Source organism: Lampetra planeri, chromosome 36 (assembly GCF_965212315.1).
Source record: "Lampetra planeri chromosome 36, kcLamPlan1.2.h2, whole genome shotgun sequence".
NCBI classification, from domain to species: domain Eukaryota; kingdom Metazoa; phylum Chordata; class Hyperoartia; order Petromyzontiformes; family Petromyzontidae; genus Lampetra; species Lampetra planeri.
Genome location: NC_136142.1, coordinates 1659609 through 1686349, shown reverse-complemented (window position 1 = coordinate 1686349; position 26741 = coordinate 1659609). Strand labels below are relative to the sequence as shown.

General features: G+C 51.5%; 1 protein-coding gene across 6 annotated transcripts in view; it reads left to right on the top strand.

The window, feature by feature from the left end:
• The window catches only part of LOC144730689 (MDS1 and EVI1 complex locus protein EVI1-B-like), a 268787-nt gene that overhangs the window by 86703 nt on the left and 155343 nt on the right, over nucleotides 1-26741 (top strand). For all 6 annotated transcript variants that reach the window (XM_078611376.1, XM_078611379.1, XM_078611375.1 and 3 more), the window contains exon 2: nucleotides 22034-22587. In XM_078611376.1, the coding sequence (XP_078467502.1) occupies nucleotides 22042-22587 (546 nt within the window). In that variant the 5' untranslated portion in view covers nucleotides 22034-22041. The remainder of the gene's footprint in view (nucleotides 1-22033; nucleotides 22588-26741) is intronic.

The window sequence follows — 26741 nt, the reverse complement described above, 5'->3', positions numbered from 1 at the left end:
GCCGCTGCCGGGAGAGTGTTCGCTCGCTCTCGCAGACCGCGTGAGACGGGGCAAAGATGACGACTCGGAGATCGGCGAGGATGTCCCACCGACAGGCAAAGCAGCCGCGCGGTACGCGGGCTCGACTCACAAATTGCCCACGCTCTGCGGTCCTCGATTAATGAAGACGGCCAATTGACGATTGAGGAAGTCGAAGCACCGGGAGAAGAAAAAAACGAGGCGTGCGAGGGGGCAACACTCTATCCCCACACAGACGGGGAACAGCTGGCGTACAGAATTCCTTTACCGCATTCTCCACGGAAGAGGAGCGGTCGCAATATTTCGCGCGACGATCCACCAACCCTCGGGTGTGGCCAACGTTGCTCCGATGTTGGCCCAAAGTGGCAAGGTCCAATGAGCTTCTTCTCACCGTGAGGACAGCGTATTCACTTACGGCGCCATCCGGACGAATCTCTCGAAGTTTATTTAAAATGTCAGTTTCAGCGTCGTCGCGTTTCGTAGTGTTCGTGGTATGCGTCGGTGGTTGGGCAATCCCGATTCGAGCTCGCACTGTATCGCGTAGTCGGGGTCCTGTTTCGTGAGATCAAATATTGGTTTAAGCGCAATTGTCACCGTCTATTTTTCTCGGTTGTAATTAATGAGTTAATGGTGACTGACACTTCACCAGAGCAAACAAAGATGGAGGGGACGCCACCAAATACCCTTAACCTCCTCGGAACTCCTTGTTCCCAAGGGTGGCGCGTGAATTGATGTATGCGAGTGTGTGTGTGTATGTGAGTGTGTGTATGTGAGTGTGTGTGCTCATGTGCATATGTGTTTGTACTTGTGTGTGTGTGTGCGCGCAAAGGTGGCCGGGCGTGGTGCTGACCACCCACCCACTCGTGTGCCGTATCGGCCTTCATCGGCACTCGCTAACAGCACTTGCCCCTAAGTCTATTGAGGCTATACGGGGGATATTTATCTTCGAGTGTGCAGTGGTTAGCACACTGCGCTACGAACCCGGCCACCTTAGTTCGGTTCCTGGCCACGGCTAACATCAGTGGCGAATGATATCAGAACCAGTCCTGGGCCTCCCCTAGGTCTACTCAGCCTCAAATGAAATGAATACTTGGTGCAGTTTGTGGAAACATCAACAATGTAGAGGCGGGGGTGGTGATGGCCACATCAAGACCTTCCCGTGCCGGCATTATTGAGCGCTTGCTAACAGCACTTGTCCCACCAGTCTATTGAAGCCTTTACGGGTGTGTCCCGTGTGGCCGCGTGCAATCTGCTTGCCTTGGCCCGTCCGCCCGACGTCTCGGAATCACAGTCGAGCAAAATCACGGGCGCGCAACCCCCCCCCCCCCCCCCCGTTGGCTCGGATTTTGGGTGGCAAAGCGCCGCGTGTGTCTGAAAGCATCGCGCGCACGGGCAGCGAAGCCACCGCCCCTTGTCGTGATGACCTGGAACTTGACCCCCGTGACCTCGTTCTGGTCCAGAGATCCCATTCACGGCACGGCGGATGCCTTTGTGCGCCGTGGTTTTGGCGGTTTTGTTTTGTCCACCCCCCCTCCACCCTCCCTCATCTCCATCCCCCCCGCCCGCCCGCCCATCTCTCTCTCCCCTCCTCCCCCGGACAGCGAGCACACAATAATCACTGGTTTCTTCTTACATCCGTTCCTCGGCATGGGCACACAATAGACGGCTGCTGCTGCGGCTTAAGCCGTGGCCGTGGCTGCTCGCGCAAAAGGAGCGAGCCAACAACAACCGGCGGCGGTGGTGGTGGCCGGAGCGACTGAAACTCAAGGCAGCAATAATAATGATCATTATTGATAGTCCGATAATACGATTGCTACTACTACCACGAGGTGCGGTAGTTGGTGGTAGTAGCGGTAGTGATACCGGTGAAGTCTGGTGAATCACGTGGTGTGATCGTGTACCCCGATGCACCAGTAGGCGTGTTAGGTTGATGCACGTGTGTGTGTGTGCACGTATGTGTGTGTGTACGTGTGTGTGTGGAGTGTCGCGGTTAGCGCGCTGCGCTACGAACCTGGCGACCCGGGTTCAATTCCCGTTCACGGCCGAAAGCAGTGACGATTATCTGAAAGGGTTCTGGGCCTCCCTTAGGTCAACTCAGCCTCAAATGAGTACCTAATGCGGTGCGTAAAAACATTGCCACTTGGGAGACAAAGGCGGCCGGGCGTGGTGCTGGCCACCCACCCCCTCGTGTGCCGTTCTGGCTAACAGCACTTGCCCCAACAGTATGTTAAGACTATGCGGGATATATTTGTCTTTATCTTTGTCAGGGGAGCGGTAGTGTAGTGGTTAGCACACTTTGTCAGATATGTAACAGCGGTGATACATTTCTGACACGGCTCCTGGCCCTCTTCCCCCTCGGGGCTGACACGGCCTCCAATGAGTACCTGCTGCAATGTGTGAACATCGCCACTAGGGAGACAAAGGCGGCTCGGCGTGGTGCTGCCCACCCAACCCCCTCGTGTACCCGGCCGGCTTTAATAGGTGCGACTCGCTAACGCACTTGCCCCAACGGTCTGTCAGGGCTATACGGGGGATCTGTGCCTTTGTTTGCACGAGTCTTGTTAATCACGAGCTCACGTCAGACCCCATCTCGTCCGACATTGAGACAAATGAGACCAATTTTCTTTGAGCAGATTCCCAAATTTCCAATTAGCTGTCTCCCACATGCATTCCTATGTGCATGGACACGAGTAACGACAAACAACACAAAACGATTCGACTTGTAACAGTCTGCTACAACAATTATAATTTGAAGGTCTTTGGTAATCCACTCGTGGATGAAGACCTCCCTGCGTTGTCGGCCATGGGGGTTGTTTGACCATACTTCACCACATTGATCCATGCGGGTTGTTGAAGGGAAGAAGGCCCTTGAGACCAGTTCTAATATTCTTAGGTTTTATTTTTTAGGTAAAGTCACGTAGGTAAAAATTTTAAATAAAAAAAAGTAAAATAAAAATAAAATAAGTTATAATATTGCTCAACACTAATGTTAGCCGTGGCCAGGAACCAAACTCACGGTAGTGGGTTCATAACGCTAGCCACTGTGGTACATCTCCACTTAATCATATCAACCTTATTCTCCAGGTTATAAGGTGCACATCCCCCCCCCCCCCCAGTATTTTAAAAGCACCGTTTTGGGGCGCGTCCTACTCTCCGGATGGATCTTATAATCTCAAAACTTCTGTAATAAAAAACACAACTGCCAAAGCCAGCTATGTCACATAGCGTTAAAGCAATCGTGGAGAGGTAAATGCTCCGTTTAGATTGTGTCCTGCTCGCTGCCTCATTCCTTCCCCAGCCCAAGCTTCTTGGCCATTCACCACGGCCCTGCGTTGTGGGAGATGACGATCCACACGAATACTGCACACGTGAGCGATGTCGGGAGGCATGGAGGGGGGAATAACGTCGTTACATCGGCAAAAAAAGCGATTGTTCGTTTCGGGCACACGAGGGAGAAACACAAAATAACTTTCCGACTGCACAAAGCTGGACTTTAAATTCCAATCCCACGTTGCTGTGTGATGCTTTCACCCCTTCCAACTTAATTTTTGACGCATCCACCGTTTCGACGGCGACTGTCATATGTGCATACTCGGTCGCTATTCTCACTCCTGAGTATTCGTCGCCTCGATGCTGACACTACTGCACTGTTCGCGAGCGTTGGGCTTTGAATGGACTCGTCCCCGCCATATGAACGTGGAACGTACGCCGCTGGCTTAGGTGACCGCCAGCGGCGCGGCGTTCGACGCTCGCATGCGGAGTAGCTGAGACACTTGGACTCTCTGAGCGAATTACATGAACGTCTTCATGGCAGTTTCTCTCAATAGCTGTTGTGCTCTCCCGGGTACACGCTGCTCCCCCCCCCTCTCTCTCTGGCTCCCACGTGTGCGAGCCTTGCTACACCCTCTAAGGGATCCATCAGCAGCTTATTGATGAGTGCGGCCGGCAATCTGCAAATAAAACGTAATGGGCAGAGCGGCGCTCGCTTGGGAGCGCTCTTACTTATTTATTAAATGTGTCACATTTGCGAAACAAATGATGGCACCGCGAGAGTTATCATCTCCGCGGCTCAATAAATATTTGATCAGCCGTAATGGAAATTGTCATATCAATCTAATAGTGCAATATGTTATAAGGAGGCATCGGTATTAACCCCTTGTTAGGCGAACGCCGTCGTGCACAATCCAAGCGCACGCGCGCGAGAGAGAGAGAGAGGGAGGGAGAGCGGTAGACGCTATTTCCCCCACGCTTCTTACGATCCGCACGGAGCGTTCGAAGTTAATGACGGCACGGCACTATTTGGTATTAATTGTGATTTAACTCGTGACTGCGATTGCTTGGCAAAATGCATATTAGCGAGGTGTATTAGATTCAATAACTGATCACCAGCCAAAGTAATGTGTGGCAAAAAGTCGCCTATAATGCACCCAAATCTCATCCGATCTTATCAGAAGAGGAGCGGGGCTTGAGCATCGATAGCACTTGAATCAGCGAGCACGCGGTGACGAGATGTTAACTACCTCGCTCGGTATGCAGGAGGTCGTGGGTCCGATCCCGACCCTGACGGCTGCTGTATATTTGAAGTTTGCGTGTTCTCCCCGTGGTCGCGTTTGATTTTTTTCCAGGTCCTCCAATTTTTTCCCTCCACCTCCGATTAGCACGGTTTACTACGTAGGGTACATCAGCGATACTACCTCACCCTAATAAGATAGAATTATCCGACGAAAACAAAATCTTGCAACGTTGGCATCGTCATTGAATTGCAAATCTCGCCACATTTTTTACATTAATTCACTCATTCAGGATTTTTCTGTTGAAGCTGTTTTTAAAGTTCCCAACCCACTACCCCCCCCCCCCCCATATTTAGTTAAGTTCCATTCCATTGGGTTTGAGGAGTGAAGTTTGAGAGAGCGATGGAGAGGGGGGGGGGAGCCGGGTGCGTTCCAGGATCCATCGTTCACGGAGGCGAATGTGCCACGCGGAGTGGGTTGAGCGTTAAATGAAGCCCAGCTGCTGTCATTTCATTTGTCAGCCTGATGCTGTGGCATTCCGTCAGAGGCCATAAGGAGCTGATAAACAAGACGTGAAATATGGACCATTAATTATTCAAGGGCCATCTGATTAGCCCATTAATTTTGCCGCAGTCGCAACACACAAAGGGAAAAAAGAAACATGAGAGTAGAAGAACCACCCCATCACTCCCCCAGCCAGCAGCCTCTGTTTTGTAAAAAGTGTTATTTTCGTGCAACTTGGCAGGAATAAAGCACAGCAAAGCTTGGGTGCACGTACTCTCTGTACACACGTGAAATTGATCATCATCGCCATCATCATCATCAGCAGCAGCAGTAGGATGCCATGACCGATCCACTACTGGATGTGGCCTCCCCCAAAACCGTGGGGCACCACTCACGCTCACACGATGCGCATCGATCCACCATGCGGAGGCTGAATCCGTCGGTCCGTCTCCTTGGTGGCACGACGTCGCCCCCCCCCCTCGAAGATGGAGCGATGGATCGTGCGCCGAGCGTGTGGCGGATATTGTAACTCGTTTTAGGAATTGTGCGGAGTGTGTGTGTGGGAGGGAGGGGGGGGGATACAAAATATACCACGAGCAGCTGAGCATTGTTCACGAGGCACGCGACCCGTTCTCTCCAGGAGCATTGCGAGTCTGGGTGAGGAGGGGGAGGTATCGACGACTCTTGTCAATTTAATTTCGCGGTCCGATAACAAGGCAGCATTTTACAGGGCAAAAGGCTCAATTTACTGCTGACGGATCGCATCAAAATAGGGCCCGTCGTGGTGGAATGTATCGATCGGTTTGATGAAGTCTCTATTACGATGTAAATTTCTCAAAGTGCTTGCAACAGATCAATATTCCGTGGTGATTTGATTTTTCTGTACGGTTATTTATTTATTTTTGCCGCTGTTCCGTTTTTGTTGTTGTTGTTGCTGCTGCGGGAATGATGTTGATATTACATCCACTTTCAAAAACTTTAGCTGCCCCCCCTCCCCCCCCCTCCCCCCTCTCTCTTTCCCTCCCTCCCCGGTTTATTGAGTGAGGTGTCAGAGTGAAATGAGAAGAAATGTGCACGTGACCCCGCGTGTGAATGAGTCGAGTCTCCAGACACCCATCGTGGTGGAGCGACAGCAATTGGCCAGTTTTTCACACAGGTAGAGATCAATATTTGATGGTGGAGCAAGTTTACTTTCTTGTGCGTCTACGACGCCACGCGGATTTTGTCTTATTTTCGTCTTCTTAGCCTTTTCCCCGTAAAAAAAATCGAAGCCCCCCCCCCCCCCATCGCCATGTGAACAAAAGAAAGTTTACTTCTCTAAAGTCATTCTGTGCAAATCTTAGCACGTTATCTGCACGGTGTATTCTTTTTAGGTGTATATATTTTTTTATTTTATCTGAGAGTTGTTTCCATCGCATTTGTCACGATCAGAATTCATCCATCCATCCATCAATCCATCTCGTCCGTTCAAATTGCCATGATCACTCGGTCATCCTGCTGGTCGTCATCAATCCCTAAGTTGTTGCCAGCGCTGTTCTTATCTCAATATTTCAATGTCCTGCGCGTGTATAATTCATTATCATCATCATCAACGCTATCATCGTCATCATCAACGCTATCATCGTCATCATCATCATCAACGCCGTCAGCATCATCAACGCCATCATCTTCATCATCATCAACGCCATCAACGCCATCATCGTCATCATCATCAGCGGTGGCGGCGTGCGTGAAGCGGCCATCGGTGTCATCACGATTTTTGCAACGATTCCGGGCGGCGCGACGGCGGACTTTACCGAAAGAACCAAAGAGTATGGATTCCTGCAATCACGAAAGCTTCAAATCGAGAAAAATCATCATCATCATCATCATTTTTTTCACATTAGCGTCGCATTATCCGCGTGGCGTTGTTTCGCTCGGGGTCGGTTCAAGAGCCCCTGCGTGGCTCGGCGTGGGAGGCGACAATGCCGCCTTGGCGGGGCAAGAGCTGGAGAGTCGAGGCGAGCCACTGCTCGGGCCGCTATCGTTTGGTATGTACCGCCCGTTGGCCTCGCAGCGGCGGCGAGTTTATTTCTCAGCCTTGACGTCTACATTTATTCAGACAAGGCAGCGCTTTGATGTGGTAATGGATGTCCTCTATTACCACTGATAAACTAATTAACCTGAGGCAATTTATCTCGCCGTGTTTTCTTTTAATTATCTCATTTGTCTGTCGCCATATGTAGCGAATGCTCTGTGGGCTGGCACGGGGAGCTTTATCTTGTAAATTGCCTGGGCTTGGCGTGTGTGCCGCGACGGCTCGGGGAGGGGGAGCGGGAGGGTGGGGGAGGAGAGGGGCTGGAGAGAGAATGGATTGCAGTCTCCCCCCCCCCATCCTCCGCCGCTGAGCTGTAACGCAGTCTCGGGATAGATAATAAATCAATTAGGTACTTGCACTACCGCCCCATTCATTTCCCTCTTGGTGATTACAGCGGCTGGGCTGCTTGCCGCTCGCCGCTGCTGCTATTCCACTCGCAGGCGGGGAGGGGGGATGGATAAATGATCAACTCTCGCAACTGGTGTACGGGGGACGCCGACGCTACCAATGCAACAACCCATGGTGCAAATATGTATAAAGGCATATCGCCATCATCACCACCACCACCACCACCGTAATCAGCGTCGTCGTCGCATGCTTTCGAGTGGTTCGCGTGCACTCATCGTCAAGTCTGGAGACCAAAGTCAAATTTCTGGCCACGGTTAACATCGGTGACCAGTTCGTGCTGCCACTCACTCGCGTGTACTCGCGTGGTGAAGTATAGCATGAACATAAACAATACACGTGACCAATTTGTCCCTGGGGAGATTTTCATCCAGCAGTGGATTGAGAATGTAGGGTTTTTAATTCGAATATCTGTGCGTTTAAACGGTTGCTGGTGGTGGGTGGGTGTGAAATTTATGGCGCGTGCCGTTATTTTTGTGTTCACTGCACTCTCTCTGTCAACTAATCACAATTAAAGTGGTCCCACGTTGTAATGCCTCTCATGGAAAGGAAGGTGAAACCAAAATAAACGCGTCGGCATCAATAAGTGTAGACGTATTTCAAAGTCACTTTCATGCGTCCAAAAATACATATTATTATACATTTTAAAACGATTCAAACGCTCCTGCCACTCGCGATTTTGTCGGGTGGAGGAGGGTGTACAACACAGACAAATGCAAAGATCCCCGTATAGCTTCAGCATACTGTTGGGGCAAGTGCTGTTAGAGAGTAGCACCTTTGAAGGCCGGCACGGCACGTGAGGGGGTGGGTGGCCAGCCACCACGCCCGACCGCCTTTGTATCCCCAGTAGCTACGTTTACACATCACACCGGGTGCTCAATTGCGGCTGAGTCGACCTAGGGGAGTCCCAGGACCCGTTCAGATAATCGTCACTGGTGTTGGCCGTGAGCGGGAATCGAACTCGCGTCTCCAGGTTCGTAGCGCAGCGTAGCGCTAACCGCTACACACGCTCACTCACACTTAAGTGTCTAAAGAAAACATAATGAGGATGTTTCATTTATTTATATTTTCTCTTTCGTCGTTGTACCGAGTGGCCGCAGTGAAGTGAACTTCCATTCAGCACCCACAGGGCGAAAGCTTTTTTGCGCTTTAACATTTAATGGGACTGCACCGTCTTTTATCACAGCAGGGAATGTATCTCGTGGCCCGCTTAAACGTTTCGGCCGCCTCGATAAGGGCCATCGCACGTGGCTGAATGTGTCACGCTCGCGTCTCAGTTTTGTTACTGTTGTAGTTGTTGTTATTGTTGTTTATATTTTATTAGTTGTGGGATTTTGAGTTAGACGCCTTGGCGTCGCTCTTGGTACGCGGTGCAGAGCGCCGTGAGGTATTGGGCAGAAAGCGACTCGCAAATAATCCGGCTTACTGCGACAGAGATTCCTGTTTTATGATAGTAATAGCGCGCTAAAGACCGTGACGTGTGTTTTGTTTCAAGGGTGTATAGTGTCGGGGGCATTGACGATGAGTGGCAACAGTTGTTACCGCACTGCGCACTGAATTCCGGCAACATGAATTCGATTCCCGACTGAGGCTAACAGCAGCGGGCGGCGATTGATGTCTGAATGGGTTCAGGACCAGGATCGCACCGACCAGTGCGGTGAAGTATGGTCGAAAGACCTGCCAACACTCACACGCCATGGCAGGCGGGGGGAGGCTTTCATCCAGTAGTAAACTCACAGAGGGCTGTACAAGTAGTTTACAAATATATTATATTAGTTTTCCCGTAATCTACATTGTGAGAACGATGTTCTGCATCAGCGGACTGCACCTGGTCTCAATGAATGACGCCTCTCTTGCCTATCGCGTGGCGTCATAACACGTGCGAGCGATGGGCGCGCGCTGTCTGTCCACGCTCCTCCTCTTCCTCCTCGTGCAGACTGTAGCGGGCCACGGCTCGGTGAGTGGCTCGGGAGGGGGGGGGGCGCAGGAAGACCATCAAATCGCGACTCATCCTTTCCCCTCGGCGCAGAGCCTCGACTACGCACGCCGTTCAACATTGGCCCCAAGTCACAGACAGACGGACGGACGGGGCGGCGGGGGTGGTGTTCTTAGGGGGGCCTATTCATAATCAGAATATTTATTTATACTGCAGGAGGAATCCGATGAGCTATGAAGCTCTTTTTCACAGGTGTCCAGTAGGGGCACGGGGTAAGAACGTTCCAGCAACAAACAATACAACAACACGATAGGAGTGCAAAGTATAAGAAAGGTAAACAAATCGCCGAAACACAAACGAATGAAACTAAAACATCCTACCAGACAACGAACACCGAGGCATTAACTTATTTTTCAAAAATCAACCTGGCCACAAACGACAGCTCGACAAATGTGGCTTATCGTTGGGATAGTCACAGCAGTGAAATAATCCTGAATCGTCTCCACGCCTGTTTCTCAACGTGGAGGTCAACACGGCCGGTGGCAGCCCCGATCTCGTCACACCTCTGAAGCCGAGCGGTGGTCGGACCTGCTGAGAGCGGCTCGATGGACGACCGCCTGCGCCTTGCCCGCTCCCTCGCCGCCTGCGGGGTGAGAGGCACTCGAAGCGCGGAGAGTGGCGGGCGGGCGGGTGGGCTGGGGGGTCTCTCCCACTTGCTCCCCCCCCCACCACCGCCACCACCACCACCACCCCCGCCGCCGCCACCACCACCACCACCCCCGCCGCCGCCACCACCCCCCCACCACCACCCCCGCCGTGGTTTAAGTTGAAATCGCGACACGAGAGCCGCGGCTCCTCGTTGGATCCAGAACGGTCCGGAATTCCGTCGCGGGAATTCGTCGCGGTGCGCAGCATCCATCGCGCCTGCAACGTCGTCTTAAAAACAGCTCTTCATAGGGCGTCAAAACTACAGGGTGCGGTGAGATAGAATCGTCACGGGTGGGCCTAACTTCGTGTCCTCTCGTGGCTGGTCGGTCAGCGCCTTACGCCGACGTGGGTTTTGATTGTCAAAAAGTAAAACCTCCCCCGCCTCCCCGCCGAGTGGAGAGCTATCGGCGTTCTGCTGCTCGCGAACGAGGCTCGCGATTCTCAGCGGACCCCCCCAACCGCCCTCCAGCAGCGAAAGTTTACGTCTCGCCGACAATGATTAACAGGAGCGCAAGACGGGAGAGGATTTATTGCGGATTTCCAAGGTTACCGGCAAATGTACGCGCACACCAGCGCGATCGTCGCGTAATCGACGGTTACCATTGCCGCGGCCGCAGAGTTTGTTGGTAGTTTATTTGATTGCAATAAACGCAGCCGTAAATCATCGAGTCGTGGGTGACATTTGTGACCGAAATGCAAACAACGCTAGCTCGGGTCCGCTTTCGCCATGCGCGATAATTATACCGCGGGTAGTTTGCCAGGTACGGGATTTTTAATCCATCACGGCGAGCGGGGCGGGAATTATTGAGAGCGGGCGGAATGGGAGAAACAAATAATGGGCCGCGTGTCGATCTGTAAATTCGCGTCTTTACTGCGGCCCAGGTCGGTGAATTCGCGTCGTCGAGCGCGCGCGTGCACCCCCTTGGCTTGAGAGCTCCCGAGGCCTCGTGGAGCACGCGGAGTTCTGAAACTCCCTGCTTTGTTAAAGCCTTGGAAGTCGACCAGTGGATGGCGATAGAGCGAGCGGATTGAATTCATCTGTGTGGAGTTTCGAGAGTAATACCCGCGGATAACGCTCAAAGCTCCGCACATGTTGATTAAACCCATGGATTGATTCCACTGAGCCCATGGATTCAATCAACATGTGTCATTCGCTGGTATGATATTTTTCTTCAGTTTGCTCCGGTTTCTTTCCACGTGCTCCTTAAATGCAAGTGTCCCAACGTCCAAATGTAGGAAGCTCGTGGAAAGGAGTCGTGAGAGTCACGGAGGCTTCACCGGATATTTTGAAAAGGCATTGCCCATATAATTATAATGCAATTTGTGCGCGAATTAAGTTCAAATGAATCTGCATCTCAAGACACTGTACGGAAACTATGTGTGTGTGCGCGCGCGCGTGCATCTATTTAATAAAATGAGATGCTCAGTCACAGGCTGAGAAAATAAGGAACGCATTGAGCCTGCATTCGAACAGAGGCACGGCGTCGACAGCACGGATGTCTGGTGGAAGGGAATTCCACACGCTGGGGGGCAGCACAGGTGGAGGAGCGGCCTCCCCTCGTGGCTGCGCGATGAGTGTTCCACATTTTGCGATGAAATGAAAAGTGAGAATATCAGGGCCGACATGGATCAAAGTTGAACAACTTGGTGAAAACTAAGTTAACGATAAATAAGCGTGTGCACTGGTATTATCCTTACAAATGGAACTCTAGGCCGAGATGCCTCGGTGATGCTTTGGCCTTGCTCTAAATCCCTTGCGAAGTAAACCGGTAACACGCGGTGCAACATTGACAGGATTTTTTTTGTAAATATATAAATGACTTTCCAGCTGTCAGCTTCACCGTGATATTAATTGCATAATTACCTCTTAATTTTGCTCGTGATTTTTACGAGGGGCGGGGACGGGGGTGCGGGGGGGATGAATGGGGGGAGGCGGAGGGGGGGTAAACGATCGGCTATGATGAGTAATATCCATGCTAATGGCTGTGTGAAGGTCACGATAGCAATTTTTTTTTTAATACGTGACTTATTACGTAATGGAGAAACCATCTCTTATTCACAATTATAATGCTGTGTCCTCTGCACGTGCCCACCTGAGCTTGCGTGCACTTACACGCCCCTGTGTGTATGTAGTGCCATAGTATCATGACGGGGCGTGGTGCTGGCCACCCACCCCCTCGTGTGCCATGTCGGCCTTCACAGGTGCTCGCTAATGGCACTTGCCCCTACAGTCTGTTAAGGCTACACGGGGGGGGGGGGGTCTTTGTCTCTATGCACTATGATCTGGATCACGTTGGGAGGGGTGGCGCAGTGGTTCGCGCACAGCGCCACGAACCCGGCATCCCGAGTTCGATTCCCGGCCACGGCCAAGACCACTGACGAGTATCTGAACCGGTCCTGGGCCTCCCCTAGGTCAACTCAGCCTCCAAACGAGTACCTGGTTGCGGTGTGTTAAACATCGCCACTCGGGCAGACAAAAGGCGGGGGCCGAGCGTGGTGCTGGTGGCCACCCCACCCTCTGGGTGGCCTGTGCCGACATCCATCGGTGCTGCTCCTCGCTCTCAGCACCTGCGCCTAGAGGAGCCCGTGAGCTCCCTCTAGCGAAGGCAATTCCGCCTACAAGCGGCGAAAGTCCGCTGTTGCAGGGCTGCGCTCTGGTACCGTTTAACAGGAGGGAGAAGACGCGTGATGATTTAATAGCGGGGGGGGGGACGGCTGTGTTGACCTAACGGAGGCGCGCGGATCGCAGGAGCCTCCTTCCAGCCATGCTCGGAGGCGGTTCGTGAATGGTCAAGAGAGAGAGAACTGAGACGGATTGCATCTCATTCTGCTGTAAAAGCAGCCACCCCTGCTGCGAGTGTTGATGGCGTCACCGAGTATCCCATTTCCACTCGGATATAGGGGGAAGAAGAGAAAAAATGAATGATTTGAAAATAAATATATCGTCACACACGCGCGCAAAACACGGACGCACAAAGCCAAAGCTGCCCCGTATAGACAAAACATACTTTTGGGGCAAGTGCTTTTTTTAGCGATCTCCGTAAGAAGGCCGGCGCGGCACGCGAGGGGGTGGGTGGCCAGCACCACGCCTGGCCGCCTTTGTCTCCCCAGTGGCGGCGTTTACACACCGCGCCAGCTACCGTACGAGTTTAACGCTGAGCCGCTTGCTCGAAAATAACCAGAATAACAAGAATAGACAATGTTTTACATCGAATTTGATACTAAAACTCAATATTGCAAGAGCCGCGATGCACGTGAATAACATGAACACACAGAACTCACCGAACACACAGAAATCCCATAACTCACAAAACACACAGAGCAGCATACGAAGCCGCTGCCGCGACACCCCCCCCCCCTTTCTAAACCCCTCTACCCCCACCTCCACCCCCCCCCTCTCTACCCCCCCCCTCTACCCCCACCTCCACCCCCCTCTACCCCCCCCCTACCCCCACCTCTACCCCCCTCTCTACCCCCCTCTCTCTACCCCCACCTCTACCCCCCTCTACCCCCCCTCTCTACCCCCTCCCTACCCCCACCTCTACCCCCCTCTACCCCCCCTACCCCCACCTCTACCCCCCTCTCTACCCCCCTCTCTCTACCCCCACCTCTACCCCCCTCTACCCCCCCTCTACCCCTACTCTCTACCCCCCCCCTCTACCCCCCTCTACCCCCCTACCCCCACACCCCCACCTCTACCCCCCTCTCTACCCCCCTCTCTCTACCCCCCTCTACCCCCCCTCTCTACCCCCACTTCTACCCCCCTCTACCCCCCTACCCCCACCTCTACCCCCCTCTCTACCCCCCTCTCTCTACCCCCCTCTCTACCCCCACCTCTACCCCCCCCCCTCTACCCCCCCTTTACCCCCCTCTACCCCCCTCTACCCCCACCTCTACTCCACCCTCTACCCCCCCCCCCCTCTCTACCAGCTAAGCCCGCACGCTCCTCGCCCAACAACCACAAAACCCCTCGATCCAGTAAGCCCCCCCTGCCCTCCCCTTGCCCCACTGCCCCCCCTGCCCCCCTAATCGGGTGGCACCGCCGCGCGCGGCCCCATGCGAGTGTGTGGGCATGGGGAGGGCGCGGGGAGGGCGCGAGGAGGGCGCGGGGAGGGCGCGGGGAGGGCGCGGGGAGGGCGCGGGGAGGGCTCGGGGAGGGCGCGCGCCGTGAATTTGTATTGGGACGGCACCGGGCGCGCGTTCAAGTCCCGCACCGGGCAGGGTTCGCCCGTCAGACCTCGCGTCGAAATGATTCGTGCCCCACCTTGTCACGCGACATGCGATCGCAGCATACATCACCCTGTTACAGGGCGGCGGCGGTGGTGGCGGGGGAGGGTTGCGAAGGGAGAAAGGGGGCGGCCAGAGAGCGAGCGAGAGCGAGGGACCCCTTCTAGTCCATTAGAGAGTGAATTAAAGATGATCTAAAGAGCTATTAATCACGCTGACAAAATGTGGTGGGCAGCGTAGTGGGGCCCCCACCACCAATCACCTCCACCAGCAACCCCCCCCCCCCCCAATAACGCCACGGTGTGCTCCGAGGGGAAATCTGGAGGGTGGTACGAGAGCGAGACCCCCCCCACTCTCCCCCGTGTGATTGGTGAGAGAGTAAACAAATAAACGAGGCAGGAGGAGGAGAGGGGGGGGGGCTAATCGTCGCTACAAAACAGCCGTGCTAAGTCGTGCAAGAGAAACCAAAAATTGTGCGCACAAACAAGCATCGCCCCGAGCGCGACGAATCTCATCGCCGCCGCGCTCGTTTCAACGTTTTTGTTTATTTATCGCCATTGGCCGCGCCAAACCCCCGACGACTTGGGTTGCAAAAGGGGGTCAAGTGGTATTTCTAGGTGACAGGAGGCGCGCGCGTGTGTGTGTGTATAAATATGTCTATTCAAGGCTCGCTGCTTCAATGTACATTCATGTCTTGATAACGCTGAGCGAGCTGCGCGTCCGTTGTTTGTGCGTTTGCCATCGTTACAACGTGGGGGTTTGCCGCATTGCCTGAAGCGCTTTGCCATAGAGGCTACTCGCTAACAGCACTTGCCCCAACAATCTGTTATAAAAGGTATAGGGGGATATTTGTATCTTGTTGTTGGTATTACGTGATTAATATGGGCAGTCCCTTTTTACGGAGCGTGAAACATTCTGAATTCGAAAAATAAAGCGAAGCAACTGCCCTTGAAAAAATATAATTTAAACAAGCTAATGCTTGTTTATTTTTAGATTTATAGCGTCGTTCATGAAAATTACATCCCACAATTGTTGATTAGGACCCACAGACCAAGCCGTGGAAGATGGCCAGGCGGTGAGCCGGCGGCCCCCAACAACAATTGCTCTGCAGTTCTCTACATATCAAGATGTTTTCGGCCAATTATTGTTGCACCCGGAGAAGAATCCGCACGCGTGAGGGGGCAACACTCTATCCCGCACAGAAGGGACAGATTACACGAGTCCACACTTTGCTCTACTGATTTCTGCTGGCGAGCCAGAGTATTGCACCTCGATCGATGCTCCACAGTAAGCCAGTCATCAGTGCGTGATCCACCAACCCTGGCTGCTGCCTCCACAGTGCTGAATTTACTGGCAGCCACGTGCATAGGCACCACCGCCCGCGTAAGACGATGTTCAGGCGATGGCATAACAACGTGGAGGTGGACGAAGGTAAAGACGCAGCCTCACGATTGCTCGCTTACGCTCCAGGAAGCTGGAGTGGAGGTCCTTGGTCTACTCTTCCAGTCCATTGCCACCTCTTCCACGCTGGCTAGGCGTCTTGGTAGATGTCAGAGTACCCACACTGTCACCCCCATCAAACACAGCCTGCCGATCGACTAACTGCAGAGGATTAATGAAAACCGCTGGGTTGAGAGATATGGTAGTGGGGTGGGGGGTATTGGAGTATTTAAGAAACTTGCACCATCGTTTCAACTGCCACGTCGGGAGATCATGTCAGTGGCGCCGCAAACCATTAGGCCATCAACAGATGACTACCGCAAATAATCTTACCAGAACTATAGCAATTGTAGCGAATAGTTGAGTCTATTGTAAACATTTCCTTACCTCTTTTATCCCTCCCTTCCCCGCCTCTTGTATTAAAGACACCGCGATACAAATTTGTGATTCTTTTGAAAATATCCAGCAACGTCTCTGTAACAAATTCGGATCCGCGACTCGAAGCCCCGCACGTGGCGGGGCGGTGGGGACGCGAATGTTCGTCCCCGACCGCCCTCGCGCAAAAGCGAGAACACTGCGGCTCGGAGGGCTTGCAAAGAAGGTGGCAGTGGGTGACGATGGTGGTGGTGGTGGTGATACAGCGCTGCACAAAGAACGCACATCTCAACCTGAAATCCCCGGCTCCCCCCCCCCCCCTTCTCCTCCTCCCAGTGTGGGTTAATATTGATTATTAATATTATTCATCATCTTTCAGAAACGTCTATTAGCTTCCAGGGCCCCATGGGTGACGTTCGCTTGAAAGGTGTAATGAATAGATGTCTAGTGGCGGCATCCTTCGGGAAGGCTTGAGCACGGGGAGGGGATGAGAGAGAATTGTGGGGGGGGGGGGAGAGGAGGGCTGGCGGAGAAAGAGAGCGAGAGAGAAGGGGGAGAGAGACGTTGACTTTTAAAACCAATTTTATTGCTGCCACCAGCAATAGCTCTGGAGCCGCTTTCGATGCGGGGTCAGCGCCGTCGAGTCGAGCAACGTCGCGATTGCAAGCGGCGGCACGTGCGCCACACCGCCACGCGCAATGCAAGCACCGCGTAGAGTTGACTGGTCAAAACGTGAAAGTCAGTGCGCCGTTTGTGTTGGTGCAGACGGCTTCGGCAGTGTGCTTACCGGTGGCCCTGGCGTGGATTGTGCACGGGCCAATAAAACCGTGGCCCTGCTTTGTGGAGCGGCTTTCTTTTTGTTGTTGGGCGAGCCGGAGTGGGCAGCGTCCGAAGGGCCTCGCTGGTCGGGCGGCAGCAGCGGCGCGTGGAACAATGAGGGAGGGAGGGGAGGGGAGTGGATTGTAACCAACGGTGAACACGACAATGGCACCTCGTAAATTGTGTTTTTATGAACTCGCCATCGTGCTACGGTATGATTGTTTAATAGACTCGTCAACACCGCTATTCCCAAAGCAATTGGACGTTTGTACAAACCTTATTGTATAAAGAACAATGTTCTGCTAAGTTTGGGAAAAAATCAATGCATTATTTGTATTGTATGTTTACATAATAATAATAATTATAATAACTAAGCCAATATACTGCTGGATGAAGGCGCCGCCTTATCGTATTTGGTCATAGGTGGTTGCTTGACCATGACCTCGTCACGTTGCTTTCTTGTAGATTGAAGGGTTTGCCCAAGATCCGTTCAGGTATCACTCACCGCTTACGTTAGCCATGGCGGGGAATTGAACTCAGGTCGCCACGTTCATAAAACAGTGTGCAGACCGTCAATTTCCCGTCCAACGCCCTGTTCTGCTATGTGACACAATCACACTCGGACCAAGCATTAACATTGCTGATTAAACATTGCGTGGACGTCTGTGAGTAATTGCCAATGATTTTAATAAGAACCATAGACATCACAAAAAACAATAATTCTTTTTACGATATTGGTAACAAGAAAATCTGTATGTTGAACCTATTTTGCACCGTACGTTTCCAACCTTGGTAATTGGAGGTGCATGGGAAGGACAACAAACTAAACACAAAACGCAGTTATAAAGAAATGAGGTTTAAATCTAGATTTAAAATCGCACAGCTCCAGTGGCTTCCTAATATCGGAAAGAAGAACGTTCCAGACGGCCGGAAGAAGTGCATCTGAAAGCTCGCGATGAGGTGGCCGTCTTTGCTCGATAGCCGACCAAAAGCCCCTGCGAGGATGTGCGGGGTTCGCGTGATGGTTTATGTATTATTCGGTTTACTAATACAGACTTTAAAATGCCATTGATGACCTCATTCGCCACCTTACTAAGTAAAGCACTATGTGCGCATATCAGGCAAACGTCAAATTTCCTCCTCGATATGTCATCCAGTTTAACACCATCTTTGTATGACCAACCCCATGTCCTAGTCTCTTCTAATTTAATCTAAACTACAATATGTAATATTTTATTTTATCAGGTAAGGTCCACTGAGCTATATAGCTATTTTTCAGTAGCGACCTGGCCACAAATGATAGCTCAATGAAGTGGCTTATCACGTGCATATTTATAGCAGCCACATACTCTAAAACGCACGCTTATACATGTAGAGGAGAAAAAGCAGAGGACCCTGAAAAAAACGCACGCGACCACGGGGAGAGACACGCCAACTTCAAATATACAGGTTTCAGGGTCGGGATTGAACCCACGACCTCCTGTATACTAGGCGAGGTAGTTAACATCTCGCCACAGTGGAGGCCATTCAAAAGAGTTCACTCACACGAGGCACAGCTTGGCACAGCAACGTGGCTATTATTGTCATTCTTTGTTAGTGATACAAGTGATACAATGTTTGTATGTTCAACTTCTTTTGCACCATGCTAATCGGCGGTGTAATTATAATAAAAAAAAATTCGTAATAATTATTTTATATTAAAACAAATTACAGCCCTTTGTCAATCCACTCCTGGATGAAATCTTCCTCGAGTAGGTAATTGGGATTGTTTGACCATACTTCACCACCCTGGGTCAGTAGGGGCCAGGGAGGCAGGACTGGTTAAAACATCGCTTACGTGATCTACTGGCCAGGACTCTAACTCGGGCTCACATACGGTCGTGGGGCAGTATGCTAACCACTGCACCACCGTTCTCCCACCCCTGACCCCCCCCCCCCACCCACCGATCGTAAGTGAATAACGTTTGAAACATTTATTTTGATTCTCGTCGTAGTGCGTTTCAGCCGAACGTTGAAACTTTAACTTAATTTGCTTTTATCAAGAACATTCACTTTGAAACTTCTCGTTTTTTTCCCCTCCGATGCACGCCGCTCTTACCCCAACCATAACGGCTCACCCCATGTGGATCTTGTCAGATGCTCGCTGCTCGGCTTGATGGCAGGGGCTGAGAAGTCTGCAAAGATGGACCGCCGACTTTGCTCATAGCGGGGGGGGAGATCGTGAATTGATGGGGGGGGGGGTATAGATCTGCGTCTTTCTCACTTGTCACGTTAATTGTTCCACGGGGTTTTTTTTTTTCCCCGGCTCGCAAAGACCTGCACTTTCCCGCACGCTGTGCGTCTCTCTGGCACAGGCAGCACCCCCGTCGCGCCACGTCTCGTCCCCCCCGCCCCCGGCGTGTCAGCCGGAGATCTTAATCTGTTCGTTGTCGTCTTGAGGCCCCGACGATCCCTGACACCGCCGGGCTGGATGGGGGCCTAGCGGGAGGGCCACGTAGCAGCAGCAGCAGCCAAAAAGTAAAAAAAGAAAACCTCGTCCCAGCCAGCGATCAACAGTAGGCCGCTCTCGCCAGCGCGCCCATCAATATTTCACCGAGCGGGAGAGAAACGAGGGCTTTCTATTTTTTAGTCGTCTCGTCAATTTGCCTTTTTTTTTCTTCACATACCTGTTCGAGTAAGTTGTGCTCCGAGTGGGTGGGGGGGGAGGAATCTAGAGCAGGGCCGTGGATTTGTAACAAAAGTAGTGCGTTTCCAACAATCAGCGGCTTAATTGAAGTTAAATGGACGCAGCACTTTAAGATATTTGCATAATTGGCTTCGTTGAAATGGAATAAATATTTGTAATTTCCAATTTACCCTCTGAGATTGCTGTAACAAGCCTGTCCAGTAGGAGGTTGCAGTTGAAAGGGAGACGGAATGATTCCGTCTGCCAACCTCTGACAAATGACTCCCCTGGTCCTTCTTTGGACCAACAATGATTCGTTGCTCCGACAGTCGCGTGGCAAACGCTAACGGTGACTTTTCTTGCAGCGTTTCACTTCTAGGTCACGTATATTTATGATGGCCAAGGGTCACCGTGGCAGCTGCTTATGAGAGGAATGTCATTTTAAGGAGGGCATTATTGTATGTTATCGTTTTGAACAACAACAACAGAACCAGTGTGGTATGAAATGTCTATGGAATATGAGACGAGATATGATGTGTGTCTATTAAACGCGAAGACTATTGAGCGTTTTAGAGGTGAGCATTACCCATGGTGAGTTGGGGCGCTACGGTGGTGACGTTATCTCCCTCACCTGGTATACAAAAGGTCGTCGGTTCGATCCCAATCCTGATGCCTGCATATTTGGAGTGTGCGTGTCTCTCTCCCCGTGGTCGTATGGATTTTTTTTCCGGGTCCTACGGTTTTTTTTACCTTCACATTTAGAATCAACATCACGCGTTTTAGAGTATTTTGTTGCTATAAATGTCCACATGATGATAAGCCAATTCATTGCACTATCATTTGTGGCCAGGTCTCTTCTGAAAAGAGCTACATAGCTCAGTGGGCCTTACCAGGTAAAACAAATATAAAATAGTTTTAGTTGAGTAACATTTTCCACCCCACGTGGCCCCAGCAACCCCCGTCGGCTTCACGGTTTATCTGCTCCTCTCGTCCGTATTTTCCGCTTGCCCTAACCGCTTCGTACGTTTCCGTATAAACGTTTTGCTTGATGTCTTTTGTTTTAATAATTCAACATTATTTCCCGGTGAGACTTAAAAGCTTCCTTCTCGCCCCCCCCCCATCCACCTCCCCCCAAGAGAAACCACGTGTCAAACTTTATAACGGCATCAAAACCCAAAGAAAAAAATTAATACGCAACGCAGAATATAATGAAGATGATCGCACACGTGTGAAATGAGGCAACGACTGAGCGGTGCGATTCCCAACGAGAGATATTCACAAAGGGATGCATTCAACGCAGTCATAGGCAGGCATCTGAGAAATGTAAAAAAATAATGTAACGAATATGTTTGTGAAATTGTCAGCCATGTTGCATTTATGAATCCACACCATTTTGATTCACATCACGACAATTCTGAGCGTCGTTGTGGAGAATAATCTGAAGACTACCTCTCGATCCCATCTGTCCCTTTACGCAAATATACATATATATATATACAATTATTATTTTACACATTCCATCAGCACAAGTAAAACTCTGGGCCAATGTTTATAGTTATTATCTATAACAAGTATAGGTTGAGGCTGGTGATTTGTGCTTCTTGCACCCATTAACCTGCTCAACACAGACAGTGACTCCCTCTGTTTATGGTATAAATCATTATTGAGAATTCCTGGTAACAGGGCACCCCCATTCTGCTCTGCTGCCCCAATGTTCGGGAACTGCCTTCCCATAACCACCCATGCTCTCGACTCCCTACACCCCCCCCCCCCCCCCTGTTCAAGTTCGGGTTCAAGACCTTGCCCTTTATTGGTCCATCTATAACTGGCTGCCACTCTCTCTGTCTACAAAATAAGGGCCCACTGTTTCTGTAAAGCATCTTAAGATGGGGTCATATTTATATGGTATATAAATCCACGTTGTATTGTGCACAAGTGTTCGGAGACGTTTCTGAGAATAAGCACAATTTGAAGACGTGATTATTATGACTGTTGTTAAAAGTAAGTGGGCTTGAGCAGAAGATGTCGCTAGAAGGGATGATGGTGGGTGGTCGAGAATAGAGACGGACTGGTAGCCAAAGGAGTTACCATTCCTAAGAGGACATCTCCCGCGGAGATGGAGCGACTAAATTGGCTCACGTTTGGATGCTGTAGGTAGATTGTCACATCACAAGATCGTGATCGATGGGTGACGGCTTGCGGAAGCTTCCATCCAGCAGTAGATGCATCATTGCTGATAATGATTGTATAATCACGCTCCCGATTGCCGACCACCACCACCCTCTGATACCACCACCTTCACTCTGAATTGACAGCCAAACTCTGCACCCCCCTCCGTGTCCCCACAGCGGCCGAGATGATGAGCGACGTCATCACCGTGTCGGAGGAGGTCGCTTACGAGCACTGCGACGATGACGACGAAGACCACGTCAACGATGAGGACAACATCGACAACATCAACAACAACGGCAGCGGCAACAGCAGAGCAGATATCGGCCGGACGGTTTTCGTCGAATCCTCCGAACCGGAGGCTCACGATCGCTTCACTCCTCCGCCACTACCCCAGCATCGACTGCACCACGATCACCACCACGAGCATCGCCACGATCATCACCACGAGCACCACCACGAGCACCAGCAGGAGCAGCAGCAGGAGCAGCAGCAGGCAGTGTCGGAGCAATCGGAGGCGGCAGCGGTGGGGGGGGCGGCTTCGGCCACCCAGGTGTTCGTGGTGGACGAAGCGCCGGTGCCCCGGGAGCTGGAGGTGCGCGAGTCGAGCGAGAGCGGCGCGGGGCTGCGCGTGTGGGCGCGCGGGGGCATCGCGTCGGGCAAGCGCTACGGGCCGTACCCGCCACACGCTGCCCGGACCCAGCACCTGGACGACCTCCGCCGCTGCTGGGAGGTGAGCACGGACGGCGTGAGCGGTGCGAGCGGCGGCTGCGGCGTTCGCGGCCGAACTCTCGCGTGTCGTTTGTCGTGGATGTTCCGACGCTTTAGCGTGCCGCGTGCTTGGAAGCTTCTTGAGTTCCGCGAAGTTTTGCACGTTAGGCTGATCAACCGGCGGCTTAGCCTGAGAACGTATCGGAGGGTACTTGTGATCATGTTTTGATGGTTGGTGCGCTTTACCAATGAGCCAGCCAAATGGGTTCGTCTCTTCCAAATCTACCTTGGCTGTGGTGCATCATGAAGGTATGGAAATCATTTAAAAGCCTACTGCTACTTAAGTTTTTTTTCCAGCTCTTCTGTGCCGTTCTCTGTTGTGTTTTCCGGTTGTGCCGCGCGTTGTGTTTTGCACGATGTCCGACGCTTCTCTCCACGTGCCGGCGAGCTTCTTTACGAACCGAATTGAGCTGCTCACTTTCTTGCCTATCGAGAGTCAAGACCCGGAAACGCCAGCGGCAGCCGGTAGCGCCGTAGAGTCGTGGTGATAACATGAGCTGCTCGGTGCAGTTCCTGAAGAAGCTCCCCCAGCACGTGGAGCGAAACGTCGGACGTACTGCCGAACGACGCACGGTACGACACGAGCAGCGTGATCTTCCTGGCAACCATCCATCGTTTTCCTTGTCTTCTTGTTCTCATCATTTTATAAGCACAATATTGTTTAGAGTGAATATTGATACGAGGTGGCTGTGTGGCCCAGAGAGCACAGAGCTGACAAACACCCCCTTAGGTCCTGGGATTTGAGTCTGGGTTGTGCCCACTCGTGTGTTTACACTGAGGTGTGAATCATCATGAGGTGATGGTCTGAGCCCTGTCATTAAATCACCTCCGATTTAGCGCGGTTTCGTCTACATACGCTGCGAAAGAAGTCCAACATACATACGTACGACTGTGCAAAACAAAAACATTGTCATTTTAAACGTAGGCTTTTCACTATTTAAAACTAAACTATTTTTTTTATTTTACCAGGTAAGGCTCACTGAGCGATGTAGCTCTTTTTCAGAAGCTACCTGGCCACAAATGATAGCTCAACGAAGTGGCTTATCATCACGTGGACATTTATAGCAGCAGCCAAATACTGTAAATCTAATTTGGCCGAGGTCCCAGCGAACCAGACCTTGCTGTCGCGTTCTAACTAGCTTCACCTGACCCCTGAATCTCCGAGTCCCCCTCAGGTGTTCACTGACATTATGTTACACGTCCATCGCAACATTTGCTTTGAGTTTGAGTCATTCACCTCCTCACGCCTCGACGGAAACAGCCAAGAGGGAAGAGGGGGGGGGGAGCCCGAGATGAGAGATGTTTCACGCTGCCATGGCCGCCATGGCCGCCCGTTCACGCGAGTTCCTAAAACAATGAGAGAGAAGGCGACAAAAGGGAGACGACAGGTGCCATTGTCCACGCAGTGTGTGGGCGTCGTGAGAGCGGTGTCCGCCCGCTCCAGAGAATGTGTTTCAATTTCAAAAACAAGGTGGCATGAGAAAGAAAGAGAGACAGAAGCAGGTGATGTTGTGGTGCCATGGACAATGTCCCTTTGCGAAGTCTCCAGTCACTGTAAAAGATGACACATCCTTCCCCTCTGTGGTCGTGCAGAAATGGTGTTGAAATGATAGTGCACGGTTTCCAAAGGTGCAACAACATCAACAACGTAAAAAGAAACAATGCAAACGTTTATCGTCACAACCTTCCTTTGCACTGCAACAAAAAGAGTGTTAAAAAGGGAAGGCCTCACTCAGATGGGATTATCACCTTAAGGGTGCGGCTATCTTGTATGTTTTTTTTATCAAACCTACAAATGTGAGTGGCCTAACATGGGTCCATAGAGCCTACACTAGGCCCAACACAATTTGACACTTAGAGACAGACCCCTTTATAACCCACATCATCAACCACCGTTGTGCAAACTGATTCTTTTAATTCAAGGTCTGGCAGACCTCTCTTAAAAACAAGTGGCCTGGACTCTGTCCGTGAGATCTACACGGCCAAATCCGGTTCAGATGAAGTGTGACCACTTCAAGAAAATGCTGCTGTTAAACACTGGTCTGGAAGAAGCTTAACCTGCATGATCAACTGAAAGAAAATACCGATTTTTTATCGAGAAAATTTGAAGTATATTAGTTCGTTGGGCCCTGACGGCAATACGTTCGACTCGCACAGAGCCACCTCAGCTCTAATTAGAATTATAGCCACCCATAATTGTCCCATGAACGTTCTCTCATCCAAGTAGGTAGGTCCTTGTGAATCTACAACTCTCCACGGGGACATTAAAACTCCCCGGTTATTTTTTTTTTTATCAGTTGCGCAATGGAGACAGCGCACGCCGCACACGTGACTCTCAACTCTTCCCAGTGTTGCGAGATGCTCTCTGCTCCTCATGCCATGGATACGCTCCCAGCTTTTGTGTACCTCAGTGCTGACAGCCCTAATCCTCGATGTGGCCTTGCCAATAGTGTGCCTGTGGTGGCAGGGACCGGTAAGTCGCTGGTACTTGGGGTCGTAATTACGGGGTGGGGGGCTGTGCTGGGTTTGGTTGCGGGGGGAGGGTGGGAATGGGGGGGGGGTGTTGAGATTTGGTGGGGGGAGGGGGACAGCTGCTCCTGATATGAGCTTCCGCACGGTGCTCATGGCCCCGTGTGACCTCGAGGCTTTAATTATGAGGCTGTCAAAATAAACAGAGGGTGACCCCGGGCCATTGGCAGGCCTCAGCTGCCAGACGTCTGCGCTGCCCAGACGCAGCAAATTCCTCTCCAAATTGCATGATTTGCTCGTCTGCGAAACAGCGCGTCTATGCCTTTCTCTCTCTCTCGCCTTTTTTTGTTTCTACTCATTTAATTATGCAATCACACGATCGCTTGCGTGCACACGCTCGTGGGGATCTCAGAAGTTGTTGAGAGGTAAATGGTGTCCGTTTTATTTATATTAAGAGAAAATAACCTTAATTACGTCGTAAAAATTAGCTTCAGGTTCTTAAATCGGCGCTCCAGTTCATACATTGTTGGTTGGGGTCCTCTGTGGGCTAAGAGTGGCGATAATTGATAGCCAAGGACATTTCTGTATTTTCTTTCGACACACAGTCGTTCTGCTAGATCGTCTGTAGGGGATACAGTGTTTACCCCCTCGCATGCGTGTGACTTTTCTCCGGGCACTCAGGTTTCAACCCCGCACGTACACTATCATTAATTAGCTGAAAACATCTTTAGATATAGATGACCGCAGAGCTTGGGCAATTGTTGACGGCGGCTCAGCCGAGCGGCTTCTGCTGTGCTTCACCGCTTGTCATTGTGGTTCCTTCCTCGCGCCTCCCCGAGTCCGTTCCGTCTCGAGCGAGCGAAACGCTGCGCGGAGCCACGCTCTCAAGGCAAAATGATCTACGGCTCGTTTTTTGTGGCTGCTCGCTGTTGGTGGGGGGGGGGAAACTCGGCGATATTAAATACATAATAAGGCCGCAGCGTTGAGGCCACGCTGCACAGCACCCAGGGTTGTGGTAACGTAATTCCGCACTCACTTCGGTTTATTTTTTATTGCCCTTATCTGGTTTGGATGCAATCGGGAGCTGAAATCAGTCCCCCCAATTGAGGCTAAAGAATCAAAAGAGAATGAAGATGGAGAGCAAGGTTTGATCGTATCGTCGGCTACGTTTTATTATCATGATCTCTCCGCTAAAATTCATTAATTAAGTGTGGAAAGTCCACCGGGGGGGGTGGGGAGGTAAGCAAAAAGAAAGTTCCCACAAAGCTGGGACAACACTGACAAGCCGTCAGGGTTGTCCTTTATTAATCCGGCGCAAAGTATTTCTTTAATTTATTTTGGAGAGGGCCCCAGTCGTCGGAGTAGGAAGAAAGCGTCCCTTTGTAAACCCGGAGTGGATCGAGATTTCTCGCGAGCTTGAGTGAATTTCTCGGGACCCACTTGAGCCTGGAAATTGGCGTGTAGAGGAGGAGGAAAAACCCCCGCCCACCCTCCAGAAGGATGAGGAATGCCATCGCGTGGGCCCAATCGTCCCAAATTGTGGGGTCACGTTGGAACTCTCGACGTGTTTGAGGAACGAAGCTTGCCGGTGAGGTTGCTGTTTTAAGCCTACACGATTCATCTACACGTGGTTAATTCACGTATGTA